Genomic DNA, 11,622 nt, shown 5'->3' with positions numbered 1-11,622 from the left:
CGTTATTTCTATAGCACGTTTAAACAACCATGTATAGCAACCCTAACCCTCACTATCATTATTTCACTTATGTGTGAATGGTTGACTTTAGTCTCTCATACATACACACACACACACATTTCAAAGGAGTTCATTGTTTTATTCTCTAATGGTTACACAACCTTTCAATATTCATCACATTCATCATTGTTCTCTGATTGGTTGCTGAGGCTTAGGGGCGGGACTTCTGACAAACTTTCTCCTCCAATTGGGCAAAGCGTTTTATCATGTGATCGTACACCTGAAACAGAGTAATGATGTTACTGTGTGTGTGTGTGTGTGTGTGTGTGTGTATGTGTGTGTGTGTGTACCTGCTGGGCTCCAGGTGTGGGGGTCACCATCAGTTTGGGGGGGGCAGCGTTCTTAGTGACTTCAGAGAAAGAAAGTTTGGACACACCTGAGAACACACAACCAATCAGAGTGCTTGGTTGATGAGCCAATAGCCAACAATAGTGTGTGTGTGTGTGTGTGTGTGTGTGTGCACAGAGAGTGAGCGGATTGACACATCTTTCACTAGGACAGTTTGCAATCAGAAGATTGTTGGTTCTAATCCTGGTCCATCACTGATCAGTCCCTGAACTTTAAGGCTGCGTTCACACTGCTAGCATTAATGCTCAGATCCGATTTTTTGTTTGTCCGTTCACATTACCGTTAAAATGTGGGGGGGGGGGGGTTATGGGTAGGTGAGAGTGAAGTTGGCTGACAACTGTTTTTTCAAGAATTTTAATGATGAAGGGGAGATTTTAGATGGAACAGAAGTTATTGAGATTGGAAGGATCTGCACTGGGTTTTTTCAGGATTGGAGACATTGCAGCGGTTTTGAAGGATGAGGGAACAGTTCCAGTGATGATGGTAGATATGATGGGAATCAGAGATGAGATGGAGGCTTTGACCAACTGACAGGAGGATGGTTTGGACTGACGGATGAAGTCTGATATTTCAGAGGGAGGGGGAGCTAGAAAAGGAATGAGTTCTGACTGAGGTGGTGATGAATGTTGTAGATTTTTGAGGCAAGAAATGACATTAAGGTTTCACAGGATTTGGTGAAGTAGAAATGAGGTGGCAGTGGGGGGAGGGGAGTTACCTTTATTTACAGTGATTAACCAGAGTAATACTGGGATTTAGTTTGAGTATTAGTCTTTGTACTGGAGGATGTGGTTACTGTACATGTCTTTGTGAATAGTGAAGTGGGTTTTTTTTAAGGAGATGCTCAAGTTGGCGACCTCTGGCTTTAATGAGCTGGAGATGGTGTGTGAACCAGGGGGGAGGAGTGGAGAATGAAACAGACAGATTTTAACTGAGCCAGGGAGTTGAGAATGGAATAAAGAGTAGTGTTGTTATGCATAACCAGATCATCAGTGGTGGAACAGGTATTTATGTCCAGGTGGTGGTCAATACTGGAGGTGAGGGTGTTGAGATTTATATTGTTAATGTTACGGTATGATGAGATGTGGGAGCTTAGTGGTAGTAATGGTGAAAGCAGAAAGTGATCAGTTATGGGTAGTTCATCAGTTTTACAGTAGAGGGGTGACATCAGAGCAGCAGACTAAATGAAGAATGTGATCTTTTGAGTGGGTGGGAGAGTTGATATGTTGCTGAAGACCAAAACTATCTAAACAGGAAGTAAAATCTCTGGTAAAAGGATGATCGATGTTGTCCATATGGATGTTAAAGTCATCCAGCACTATTATTGTTAATAAATGATAAATGAGTGAAGACAGTTATTTAAAAAATCACTGTTGGATTTAGGCGGTAATAGGTGGGAATAGGTCTGCAGAGTTCACATACTGTGGATTCAAATGATGTGAAGACACAGGCGAGACTTTGATGTTCTCACTGTGAATCATTGCGAGAGCTCCGCCCCGGCCGGAGTCACGTGGTTTACAGGTGTAAACAAACCCAGGTGGAGTGGATTCAATGAGCTGAGAGAAGTCGTCCTTGTTGTCATGTCTCGGTTAAACAGAAGAAGTCAAACTTACGGTCAGTGATGAGTTGTTCTTTACTGGTGAGAGAGCGGATGTTTAATAGACCCAAGTTGAGCAGCGGTCAGCAGCAGCGCTAGCCGAGTGAGGGAGGTTGGCTAACACAGAGCGATTTATCGTTTGACCGCTATGGGGAGGACGACGTCGATGGACTGGATGTTGGTTGAAGTATCCATACGGAAGTTCCAGCGTGACCCACGGTGGATGTATCTCCAATCCAGACGAGGAAGGCTGAAGGGCCGAGGCAGGGATTGACAACTGACTCGCCGTCAGCTGTCAATCAGAGCAGGTAGGCCGGAGGTGGCCAAACACACACGATCGGGATGTTCGAGCGTGCATAAAGCAGCAGTTTGGAATGCAAACAAATGACAGCAGCAGCAAAGTCAGTCAGCCTAAAAAACCATAAAACAGCCCTAATTTACTGGAGAGCAGCTCCAGCGTTCACACAGACCAGAAGTGTTTTAGTGGTAAGCTTGCTTTTTTTAATAAACAACTGTTTATAGTGGATCTATTTACATAATCCACATATAAAATATAAGGATAATCCATGTTGTGCAGAAAAAGGTTTGATTCAACAGTGGATGCTTCAAGCCTGTCCCTGTCTGGTCCATGGTGGTCAGAGGAGGAGAGTTCACCACTACAGCTGTTAATAATGACGTCAACGTATCAAACGCACATTAAATCCACCTTAACGGTTCACACCGCAGTCACATGGCGAAAAAAGGGATAAGTGTTGGATTTAGGACAACGTACTGTCATATTTGAAAAACTTGGATTTGGGTTGTTCAGACCAGTGGGCGTGCACTGTAGCTGTTCCCACTCAACATTCTTGAAGCCAAAGTGGGAGGAGCCCTGGTAACACGCCCCTGCCATGTTGACTTACGCAACCCAGCTACGCCACAAACATACGTATCTTTCCCGCTGGAAATTCTACCAATGTCTTGTTCAGATCATAGAGGTTAGAACAAAACCACCATTTATTTACACTTTAATATCTAGTTTAATGACATCTCAGCTTTCCTTCACCACGTAACTGATATTCACAAAGAGAGCTACGCAAGACCCGAGGCTGTCAATCATCGTCTATATGACGTGGATCAAAGATCAATCAAACTGGGGCAGGGCTAATAACTGGCTTGTGGTTGGCCAAGGTTACCATGCAGAGCTCTGTAGGCGGAGCCAAGGCAGGCGGAGTCAGACACGTCAATGGTGTAAACTGGCGCGTTAAAGACGTCGGACAAAACCTGAGAAAAAAAAAATCATTCAAAGGTTCAGAAAACGATCAGAGGTCAGTCGCCGTCTCCATGAAAACCAAACCTGTAGGATGTGTTTGTTGGATGAAGCCCCGCCCGTCGCCAAAACTCTGGTTCCTGATCCTGAAAACACGCCAGATACTTAACCAGGTGGACTAGTTAATGTAGTAACTAGTTAACTAGTTCTTACTGATGGAGTATCCCAGTCGCTCTGCGTGAAGACGACGAGACAAGAACTGACCTTCAACCAAAGCTCGAACCTCAACCTGAGGAGAAAAGGAGGTCACCTGACCACAGACAGACAGACAGGTTAGATACAGACATAGGTTAAAGACAGACAGGTGAGCTACAGACCTGTCTGTTGTCTGAGTCAAAGCGATGATCTCCTACAGCTGATGGAGTGATTTCCAAAATGTCAAAATAAAAGCCTGGAGACAAACAACCAATCAGAGAAGAGAGGGGCAGGGCCTAGTCATTAATGAATGAATTAATTAAACGAACCAATGTTTCCATGGTTACCAAGAGGAGTCTCCATTAAAGCAGTGGAAAAAACATCCCATGATCCTCTAGCAAATTGTTTTCTGATTCGTTCTCTGGTCAGAGATCCATTCTTAAAGCTACAGGGTTAAAGGTTATGATAGGTCACTGTGACATCACACATTATTGTTATAATGTTACATAACGTGTGTGCGTGTACCACAGTAGAGCCATGTATGCGTGTGTGTCCACAGGGTTACAGAAAACATGTCCGTCCAACTCTGGACGAGCGTCACTCAGTGACAGAAAGAGTGTGTCACTGGTCCCCAAACTGACCTACACACACACACACACACACACACACACACAATTCTGATATTAGGGCTGAGAATAGGGTGATGATGATGATGATGTTCTCACAGCCACGTCTCCCTCTCTGAGTCTCATTCCTGCCAGTGACGCTAAAAAAAAAAACACACTGTCAGACTTCTTTGTTCTCACAGGAGCAACGCTCACATTTCCTACCTGGATTATCGCCTGTGAACGCAACAACACTGCAGCTCTCTGAGAACCCATAACGACGCACAAAGTAGGGGTTGACTGTACCCTACAAACACACACACACACACACCACACACACACAGTGTGGTCAGTACTAACCAGCGTGAGGAGGACTAACCAACCACTAACCAGTAGGGTGGGGGAGGGGACAGGTTCTCCCAGTAACCGACCCAGACCAGGATACACGGTCTGCAGACACGCCTCAGACCAGCTCCGCCCCCTGATGTCCAATAGGTTCATCCCTGAGCCTGAACAACCAATCACAGCACAGAGCTGCTGCCAGCTCATCACTCAAACAGGAAGTAAACAGGAAGTGACACTGACCGTCGCTGAAGTCAATGTTAGCGTAGCCGCCAAGGAAAAGGGACGCAGCAAAGCTGCTGACCAATGAGATCCTCTGAAACACAGTAGGGTTAATGACCAGCAGGGGGCCCCACTGACTGACCAGCAGGGGGCCCCGCTGACTGACCAGCAGGGGGCCCCACTGACTGACCAGCAGGGGGCCCGAGTCACTCACAGGTGTCTCACCTCCGTCTCTCTGAGGGACTCAGGACACTTTGCTGAAAGCTTTGAGATCTGACTTCCGGTGAAACGCTGAAACAGACACAAGGTTACAGACAGACAGACACAAGGTTACAGACAGACACAAGGTTACAGACAGACACAAGGTTACAGACAGACAGGTACTGACCTCATATGCTCTAGACCCAGTGAGGTGAGACAGGTTGGTGGCCCCTCCCACTGCCTCCTCTAGACCCTTACACTGCTCTGAGGTGCTGCTGTCCATCCACACTGGACTGTGTGTTACTGAGAAACTGTGCTACACAACAACCACACAATATTAACAACTACACAACTAGATAACTATATACAACACACACACACACACACACACACTAACCTCTAACTGTGGTTTCAGCTTCTTTGTCGGGTTGAGATCTTTCAGAGTTTCAGATGCTCCTTGTTTCCAAAATACACTGCTGTGTTGCTACAGACAGTTTACAGACATTAGAGAGGGTGTGTCAGTAGGTACTGCCGCTAAAACAAAGGTAAACTAACCTGGCCACTCCCACTCAGAGCTCTGACAGCAGAGAAGTTAAACCCTGCCCCCTGCAGCTTCTCCAGTAGGAGGTCGAGAGCCTGAGGAGACGACCAATCACAGCCTCAGGAGGCGTGTTTGTGTGTGTGTGTGTGTGTGTGTGTGTGTGTGTGTGTTAGTTACCTGAACCCACATCAACACTGGTGATGTCACAGTCAGTCTGTCTTCATGAATATGAACTCCTCCTTCAGTCCTGACACACAAACACACAATCACACTAATACACACACGTACACTGGCCCTCATTGATCACCTATTGATTATCTCTGTGTATTTACACAAGCTGCAGTATTTATTAAAGGGAGGGGATTTTCAAAAGCTAGCATGATTTTGAATGTAGCTTTCCTTGGCGTCGGGGGTGTCTCATGTCGGCGCGTGGCTGATTGGGGGCGGCCTCCGTGGGAGGGGGGTGCTCTGCTGGCGACGTTGGTGTGGGGTTGCGGTGCCTGGCTGGGGGTGCATGGGTTCGCCTGCCTGTCGGTCCGTGGCTGGCGGGGTGGCCTCTCTCGTCGGGGGGGGGGGGGGGGGCCTCTCTCGTCGGGGGGTGCTATGTCGTGGTGTCGTGCGGGCCTGCACTGGCCCTGGTGTGGGGGCTGGCCTCTCTCCTGCTCGGCCGCCGCCTGCTTGGCGGGGCGGGCCGCTCTGGGCCGGCTGGCGGCGGGGTCGCCTCCTGGGCTGCTGGGGGATGTGGCTGGTGCCTGATTACGCCTGGGGGGGGTTCCCCGCCGTGCTCCGTACGGCCAGCATGGTTCGGGGGGGTGCCACGGGGGTCTCCGGTTGTGCTGCTTGGCGCGTGCCCGTTGGTGCTCCCTGGCCCCCACTCTTTCTGCTGGCCTGGCTGCATCTGCAGGCCCGGGGCAGTTCCTGGGTTTGCGGTAGCGGTTTTTTGCACATATACTGGTCTACGATGCACTGGCACGTCTTGGGATGTGGGATAAAACTCATACTGGGCTTAACTTCAGACACGTTAATCCCAAATACCTGCTTTAGGTACTACCACTCACTCATTCCCCCTGTTCACAGCCACCACCATTATAGCTAAACTACACACTGTCACTATACTGGCTGGATTACACAACATAATAAACACAATATATTCTACAACTTCACATCTCACCCTCACTGCAAAACAATCTATTCTTCCCACCTTTTCTATTTCCTACCTTGAGTCTCTCCTCCCTGCTCCCTTTCCCCTCCCCTCCCCCTCCCTCTCCACTTAGGTGTAACACTGCTCTCCCTTTTTATATCCTCCCTATAATAAAAGATTTCTTACCCTTCCTTAGGGAGGGCTGGTGATGGTCACAATTAAGCAAAATATAACAACAAATAACAAAACAAAACATGCATTGCTGTCTCATAATGATTGCACTTCTAGTAGTGTTGACCTTTGACAGCATGTGCAGACAAGAGAAAAAAAAAAAGAGAACGAGCAGGGAGACAGAGACGTGATTGGTTAAAAAGAAACAGTTTGTTTTTTCCATTGGTTGAAGTTATTACAGATTTACAGCTGCTACAGATGATTGATTGTCTTTGTTCCTTTTTCAGAGAACATAACTTAATTTCTGTCAGATCATAAAGATAATTTCAACTAAAAACTCAAAAAGTGTATCTGGAGAAAATTACCTACCCTAGCATTAATGTTCATGTGGGCGGAGCTACGATCAGATCTGTGTGTGTGTAAATATATCATTGGGACGCTGTGATTGGTCAGATATCAATCACACGTTGATCCTACAACACTGTAACCAGTTACACACACAAGCGTGTGTGTGTGTGTGTGTGTGTGTGTGTGTGTGTGTGTGTGTGTGTGTGTGCCTGTATTGTGGCAGCTCAGAGTCATAGTGAACACACTCCTGATGGACAACACACAGATCAGCTCCGATACACACCATCTTCAACTGTAACACACACACACACACACAATCGCACTAAAACACACACACACACTACACTATTTGTAGTAGTTGTGTTGTTGGTGTGTGTGTGGTGTATAATGTGTGTAGTTGTGTTGTGTAGTGTGTGTAGTTGTGTTACCTGCTGAGTACTAAAGTCCAGACCCACAAACACAGGAGGAACTCGAGCTGCACACATGACGGACACACACACACACACACACACACACACACAGAGAAGGCGGAGTCAGTGCTGCTCATGCTCACTGTGCCTCAGCCTTCTTCTTCTTCTTCTTCTTCTTCTTCTTCTTCTTCTTCTTCTTCTTCTTCTTCTTTTTGGGTTTTATGGCAGTTGACAAACTAAAAGTGCTTTACCGCCACCTACTGTTTCTAAGTGGATCATAGTTTGACCATAACTTGCAAAAATAAATAATAAAGTAACCCCCCCCTCCCCCCCCCATAATTTCACCACAGTCATGGAGTGAATCTCCAGAAGAACAACAGGGACCTACACCTTCCCTCCACTAGCTCTGCTTTCACTATCCAACATGTTTTTAGCTCCTCCCATAACAGCTCCTTTTCTGCTCCTTTCACATTGATTTTAATCTTTAATGTATTTTGTTTAACCTGGTCAGTGCAGTTTATCACATGCTATAAATAATACGAGCCTATCCAACAAAGTGTTCCACTGATGTTCATCAAATCCAATCCCAACTCCCTCGTCAACTTTAAATGATTACAACTCAACATCTTCTCGTTCTCTTTTAATTCTAATCTCAACATTACCTTGAATCTCGTTTCCTCCTCCTTATAATCCTTTCTTTCTCCTCATCATTGCTTCCCTCAAACTCCTGTTTATTCCTTATTCCTGCTGTTCCATCATTCCTTCCTCTTTCCTTATTAAAGAACATTCTGAGCTTGTTCTTCCTTCTTCATCCTCTGTGTCTTCCTCATGGACACCACATTTACTACCATGTGCTTCACCATCAGTGTCCACGTCTTCTTCTTCGTTTTGTTTTTTAGCAGATGCTCTAGTGCTGCAGGTTCACCTACTGTACTGAAGTGTGAACCAGAGAATGACCTCATTTAATCTAAACTACATTCTTTCTCATAACTCAGTATTTATTTTAAACTTAAACAATACTTTTTATTTCCCTTCTTCAATATTTGACATATTGTTGAGATGAAGAACCTTGTCCCACAACACTTTAACTCTTCTTTAAATCTTTAACCTGAACCTTATCCTACACAAAGTCAGATCTTTGTTGTCCAACATATGGTCTCCATCCTTCCCAGATATCATTACATATGTCCACCTCCACTTTAAGTGATGCTGTTAATTTCTCCATATTATAAATGTTTAGCATTACATCCAACTATTCATATCAACAGTAGCACCTGATCACAGCGCCATCTCCTGGTTATTGCTTATTTACAGGCTAACGTCATAATCCTCAGTAATTTACCATCCTGTTTATTTTTAAAGTTCAAAGTCTTTAATATCCCCAAATATAAAATCTTAAAACTAGTTGGAATCTTAAATCCGATGACCTCCATTATTTCCACTATCTCTGTTTAATATTTATTTATTTATCAAGCTGTACCCCCAGAAAATGTGGAAATGGTAGCTTTAGCTTCCCCACAGGATCGTCAGCATTTGGTGTCTATGTATTTTCTCTGCGCAGGGGTCACAAAGTACGTTATGGTGTTTTTCCAGCCATACTCCCTCCAGAATGATGAGTTTGTAGTTTTCCACTGGTAATTGTTCATTTCCTCCCATTCCTCTCCTGACACCGTTATGTTTGCTTCCTTCTCCCATTTTTCTTTTACATACTCACCGAACACCCCTGGTGACCCCCCGTTCTAGTTTGATCCTATCAGACAGGCTTCCATTTACCTTGATCCTTGCTGCTGGACGTGTGTACAAGGTCTGAATGGCTTCAATACATTGGTTGTAAAAGTTGAACTTCTTCATCAACCGGAATAGAAATTCCTACCTCACCAAATCAACCCTAACCCTAACCCTCAGCATCTATGAATATTATTATTGTTTCCAAGTTCTTATCTTTGATGTGTTTCATGATGTGTACAGTTAGACGAATGGTAACATGTTTGTCTATGCTTTATAAATCCTGTTTGATCTAAACTAATAATATCTGGTCAAACTTTTTTCATGTCGTGCCAAATTTGCAGTAAACAATCTATAATCTCCATTGAACACACTTATTGGCTATAGTTTGAACTTATTGATTTATCCTTGCCCTCCTTTGCAATAACTGAGATTATTTTCTCTCTCCAAGAGTCAGAAATTGCTCCTACTTTCATTATCCAGTTAAAAGTTTTATGCAGCAGTGGGATCAAGGTTTTCCTATGAGTTTTATACCACTCTGACATATATCCATCAGCACCATTGTTAACATTTACCTGAGAGTAAAGCTGTCTATATGCATTTCTTCTGTTTTGTAGACTATGGATTTTAGGGTTTTCTTGACTCGTATCGGGGAGCTGTGCTGCTAAATTGCTAGAAATGCTCAACCCAGAAACGGAAACCGATCCTCTCCACATTTAGAACACCATCTTCTCCCTTTACATGTCAAGGCAGTATGACTGAATCTTTGACAGTTAAAACATCTCATTGGCTTTGGAACATAGTCCCTCACAGAGTATGACATGTACCTCAGTTTAACTTTATCTGGGAGAACTTCACCCTCAAACTCCAGCAATATACTCTCACTCCTTCCCTGAAGGTAAATAATGTCTGTGCCTCCTTTGAGATCTGCCTTTATTTCATCCATTGTTGCCTCAACTTTTCTTCTCCAGATTACTCCATTATTCCACCTGACTCATACTCAGCACTTTATATTTTCCTGTCTCCTTTATGCTACATGCTCAAATTCTTTGTTCTGCCCTTACACACAAGGTCATCACATTTCCATCACTCAATACTTTGGCCATTTTAATATCACCAAGTTGCTTTTTTCTCTTAGTGGTTAACACCACTGGGCTCATAGCTTGAATTCCATTGTTTTCATTAAATCTCAATATAACTTTGAATTAATTTCCTTCCACCTCAGCTACGCTTCTTCAACCCTCAACATGATTTATTTTTTTAGGAAGTCTCATCTGTTTTGACAGAACTACCTCGTTTCCCTGTAGCTCTATCTTTCCCCTGAATAACGTCACCCTATCCTCACTCAGCGTCCTCTGATTCTCCTCCTCTGGTTCATTCCCAGTAACGCTGTGTCTACCTGCTGTGGCATTCATCACTAGGTTGGGTTTCCATGTATCATCCACAATCCTTCTCCTCTGGTTTTTCACTGCCAACCAAAGTTCTTCTTCAGGTTCACAAAACGCTTCTTTACCAACTTTCACTTGTAGCTGTTTGATCACACGTTCCCTTTTCGTCAAACACAAAGCTTGGAAAACTCCAGTCGGCATCTACGTTGGACTCCTCTGATACCAACGACCACATGGATCTGACATGTCAGCACCTCCTTACCTTCAGGGGTTCTATCTATGGTTCTAACCTGGTTCTCTCTCTGCTATATGATAGACACATAATTAACCCTACACACACACACACACACACCTGTCTACCAGCTCCTGTCCTGTTATGTCCAGTATATATATATATATATATATATATATATATATATATATATATATATATATATATGCCTCCTGGCACTCAGGCTCCTCCCACAATCCAAAAACATGGTGTTTGGTTGATTGGAGTCTCTAGATAACCTGTATAGTGAATGTGTGTCTGTGTGTCTGTGCGATTACCCCAGTGTGAGTGTGAGATAGGCACTGACAGACCAAGTGGGTCTGTGTATATATATATATATATATATATATATATATATAACATACACTGATGGGTTCTTTATTGTGTTTAGTGATTAAATGTTAAATAGACATGATTTATATAGAGCTTTATCACCACTGAAACAGTCTCAAAGCTCTTTACATATCAGCTCAATCACCAGTGGGACAGGACTGACATGCAAGGCACTAGTCGACCACTGGGAGCAACTTAGGGTTCAGTGTCTTGCCCAAGGACACTTCGATACATAGTCAGGTACTGGGATCGAACCCCCAACCTCTCGATCAGAAGACGACCCTCTACCACCTGATCCACGGTCGCCCATAAATAAATGTTAAAACTGTTTATATGATTATTTTCATATTATTACGACCCTGGCCTGTATTGTGGGGGGTCTGCTTGTCCTGGCGGTCGCTCCTCCCTGTTCCTCTTCGTTGCAGGTGCTGATTGGCTGTGATTTGGCCCCGCCTGCTGGTCTTCACTATTTCTGTCC

The 11,622-nt window shown here is 44.5% G+C and overlaps 1 protein-coding gene across 2 annotated transcripts; it reads right to left on the bottom strand.

Moving 5' to 3' along the window:
- Positions 1 to 118: 118 nt before the first annotated feature.
- On the bottom strand, positions 119 to 7,635 carry xylb (xylulokinase homolog (H. influenzae)). 2 transcript variants are annotated; one of them, XM_028434116.1, is made up of 19 exons: positions 7,446 to 7,635; positions 7,227 to 7,309; positions 5,535 to 5,604; positions 5,372 to 5,452; positions 5,214 to 5,300; positions 5,004 to 5,132; positions 4,841 to 4,906; positions 4,637 to 4,709; positions 4,442 to 4,560; positions 4,277 to 4,358; positions 4,172 to 4,212; positions 3,972 to 4,087; positions 3,776 to 3,891; positions 3,629 to 3,702; positions 3,465 to 3,561; positions 3,339 to 3,397; positions 3,178 to 3,265; positions 351 to 436; positions 119 to 280 (listed from the first exon to the last, which is right to left on the bottom strand). In XM_028434116.1, the coding sequence occupies exons 1-19, from the start codon at positions 7,500 to 7,502 to the stop codon at positions 212 to 214; spliced, it is 1,593 nt and encodes a 530-aa protein (XP_028289917.1). In that variant the 5' UTR covers positions 7,503 to 7,635; the 3' UTR covers positions 119 to 211. The 2 variants fall into 2 exon arrangements, with proteins under 2 accessions (XP_028289917.1, XP_028289918.1); XM_028434117.1 differs by lacking the exons at positions 5,535 to 5,604; positions 7,227 to 7,309; positions 7,446 to 7,635 and having other exon boundaries at positions 5,004 to 5,127; positions 5,372 to 5,422.
- Positions 7,636 to 11,622: the final 3,987 nt, after the last annotated feature.

Source organism: Gouania willdenowi, chromosome 20 (assembly GCF_900634775.1).
Source record: "Gouania willdenowi chromosome 20, fGouWil2.1, whole genome shotgun sequence".
In the NCBI taxonomy this organism is placed as follows: domain Eukaryota; kingdom Metazoa; phylum Chordata; class Actinopteri; order Blenniiformes; family Gobiesocidae; genus Gouania; species Gouania willdenowi.
Note: the sequence above shows the minus strand (reverse complement) of the source record. Positions and strands in the feature narration are given on the sequence as shown.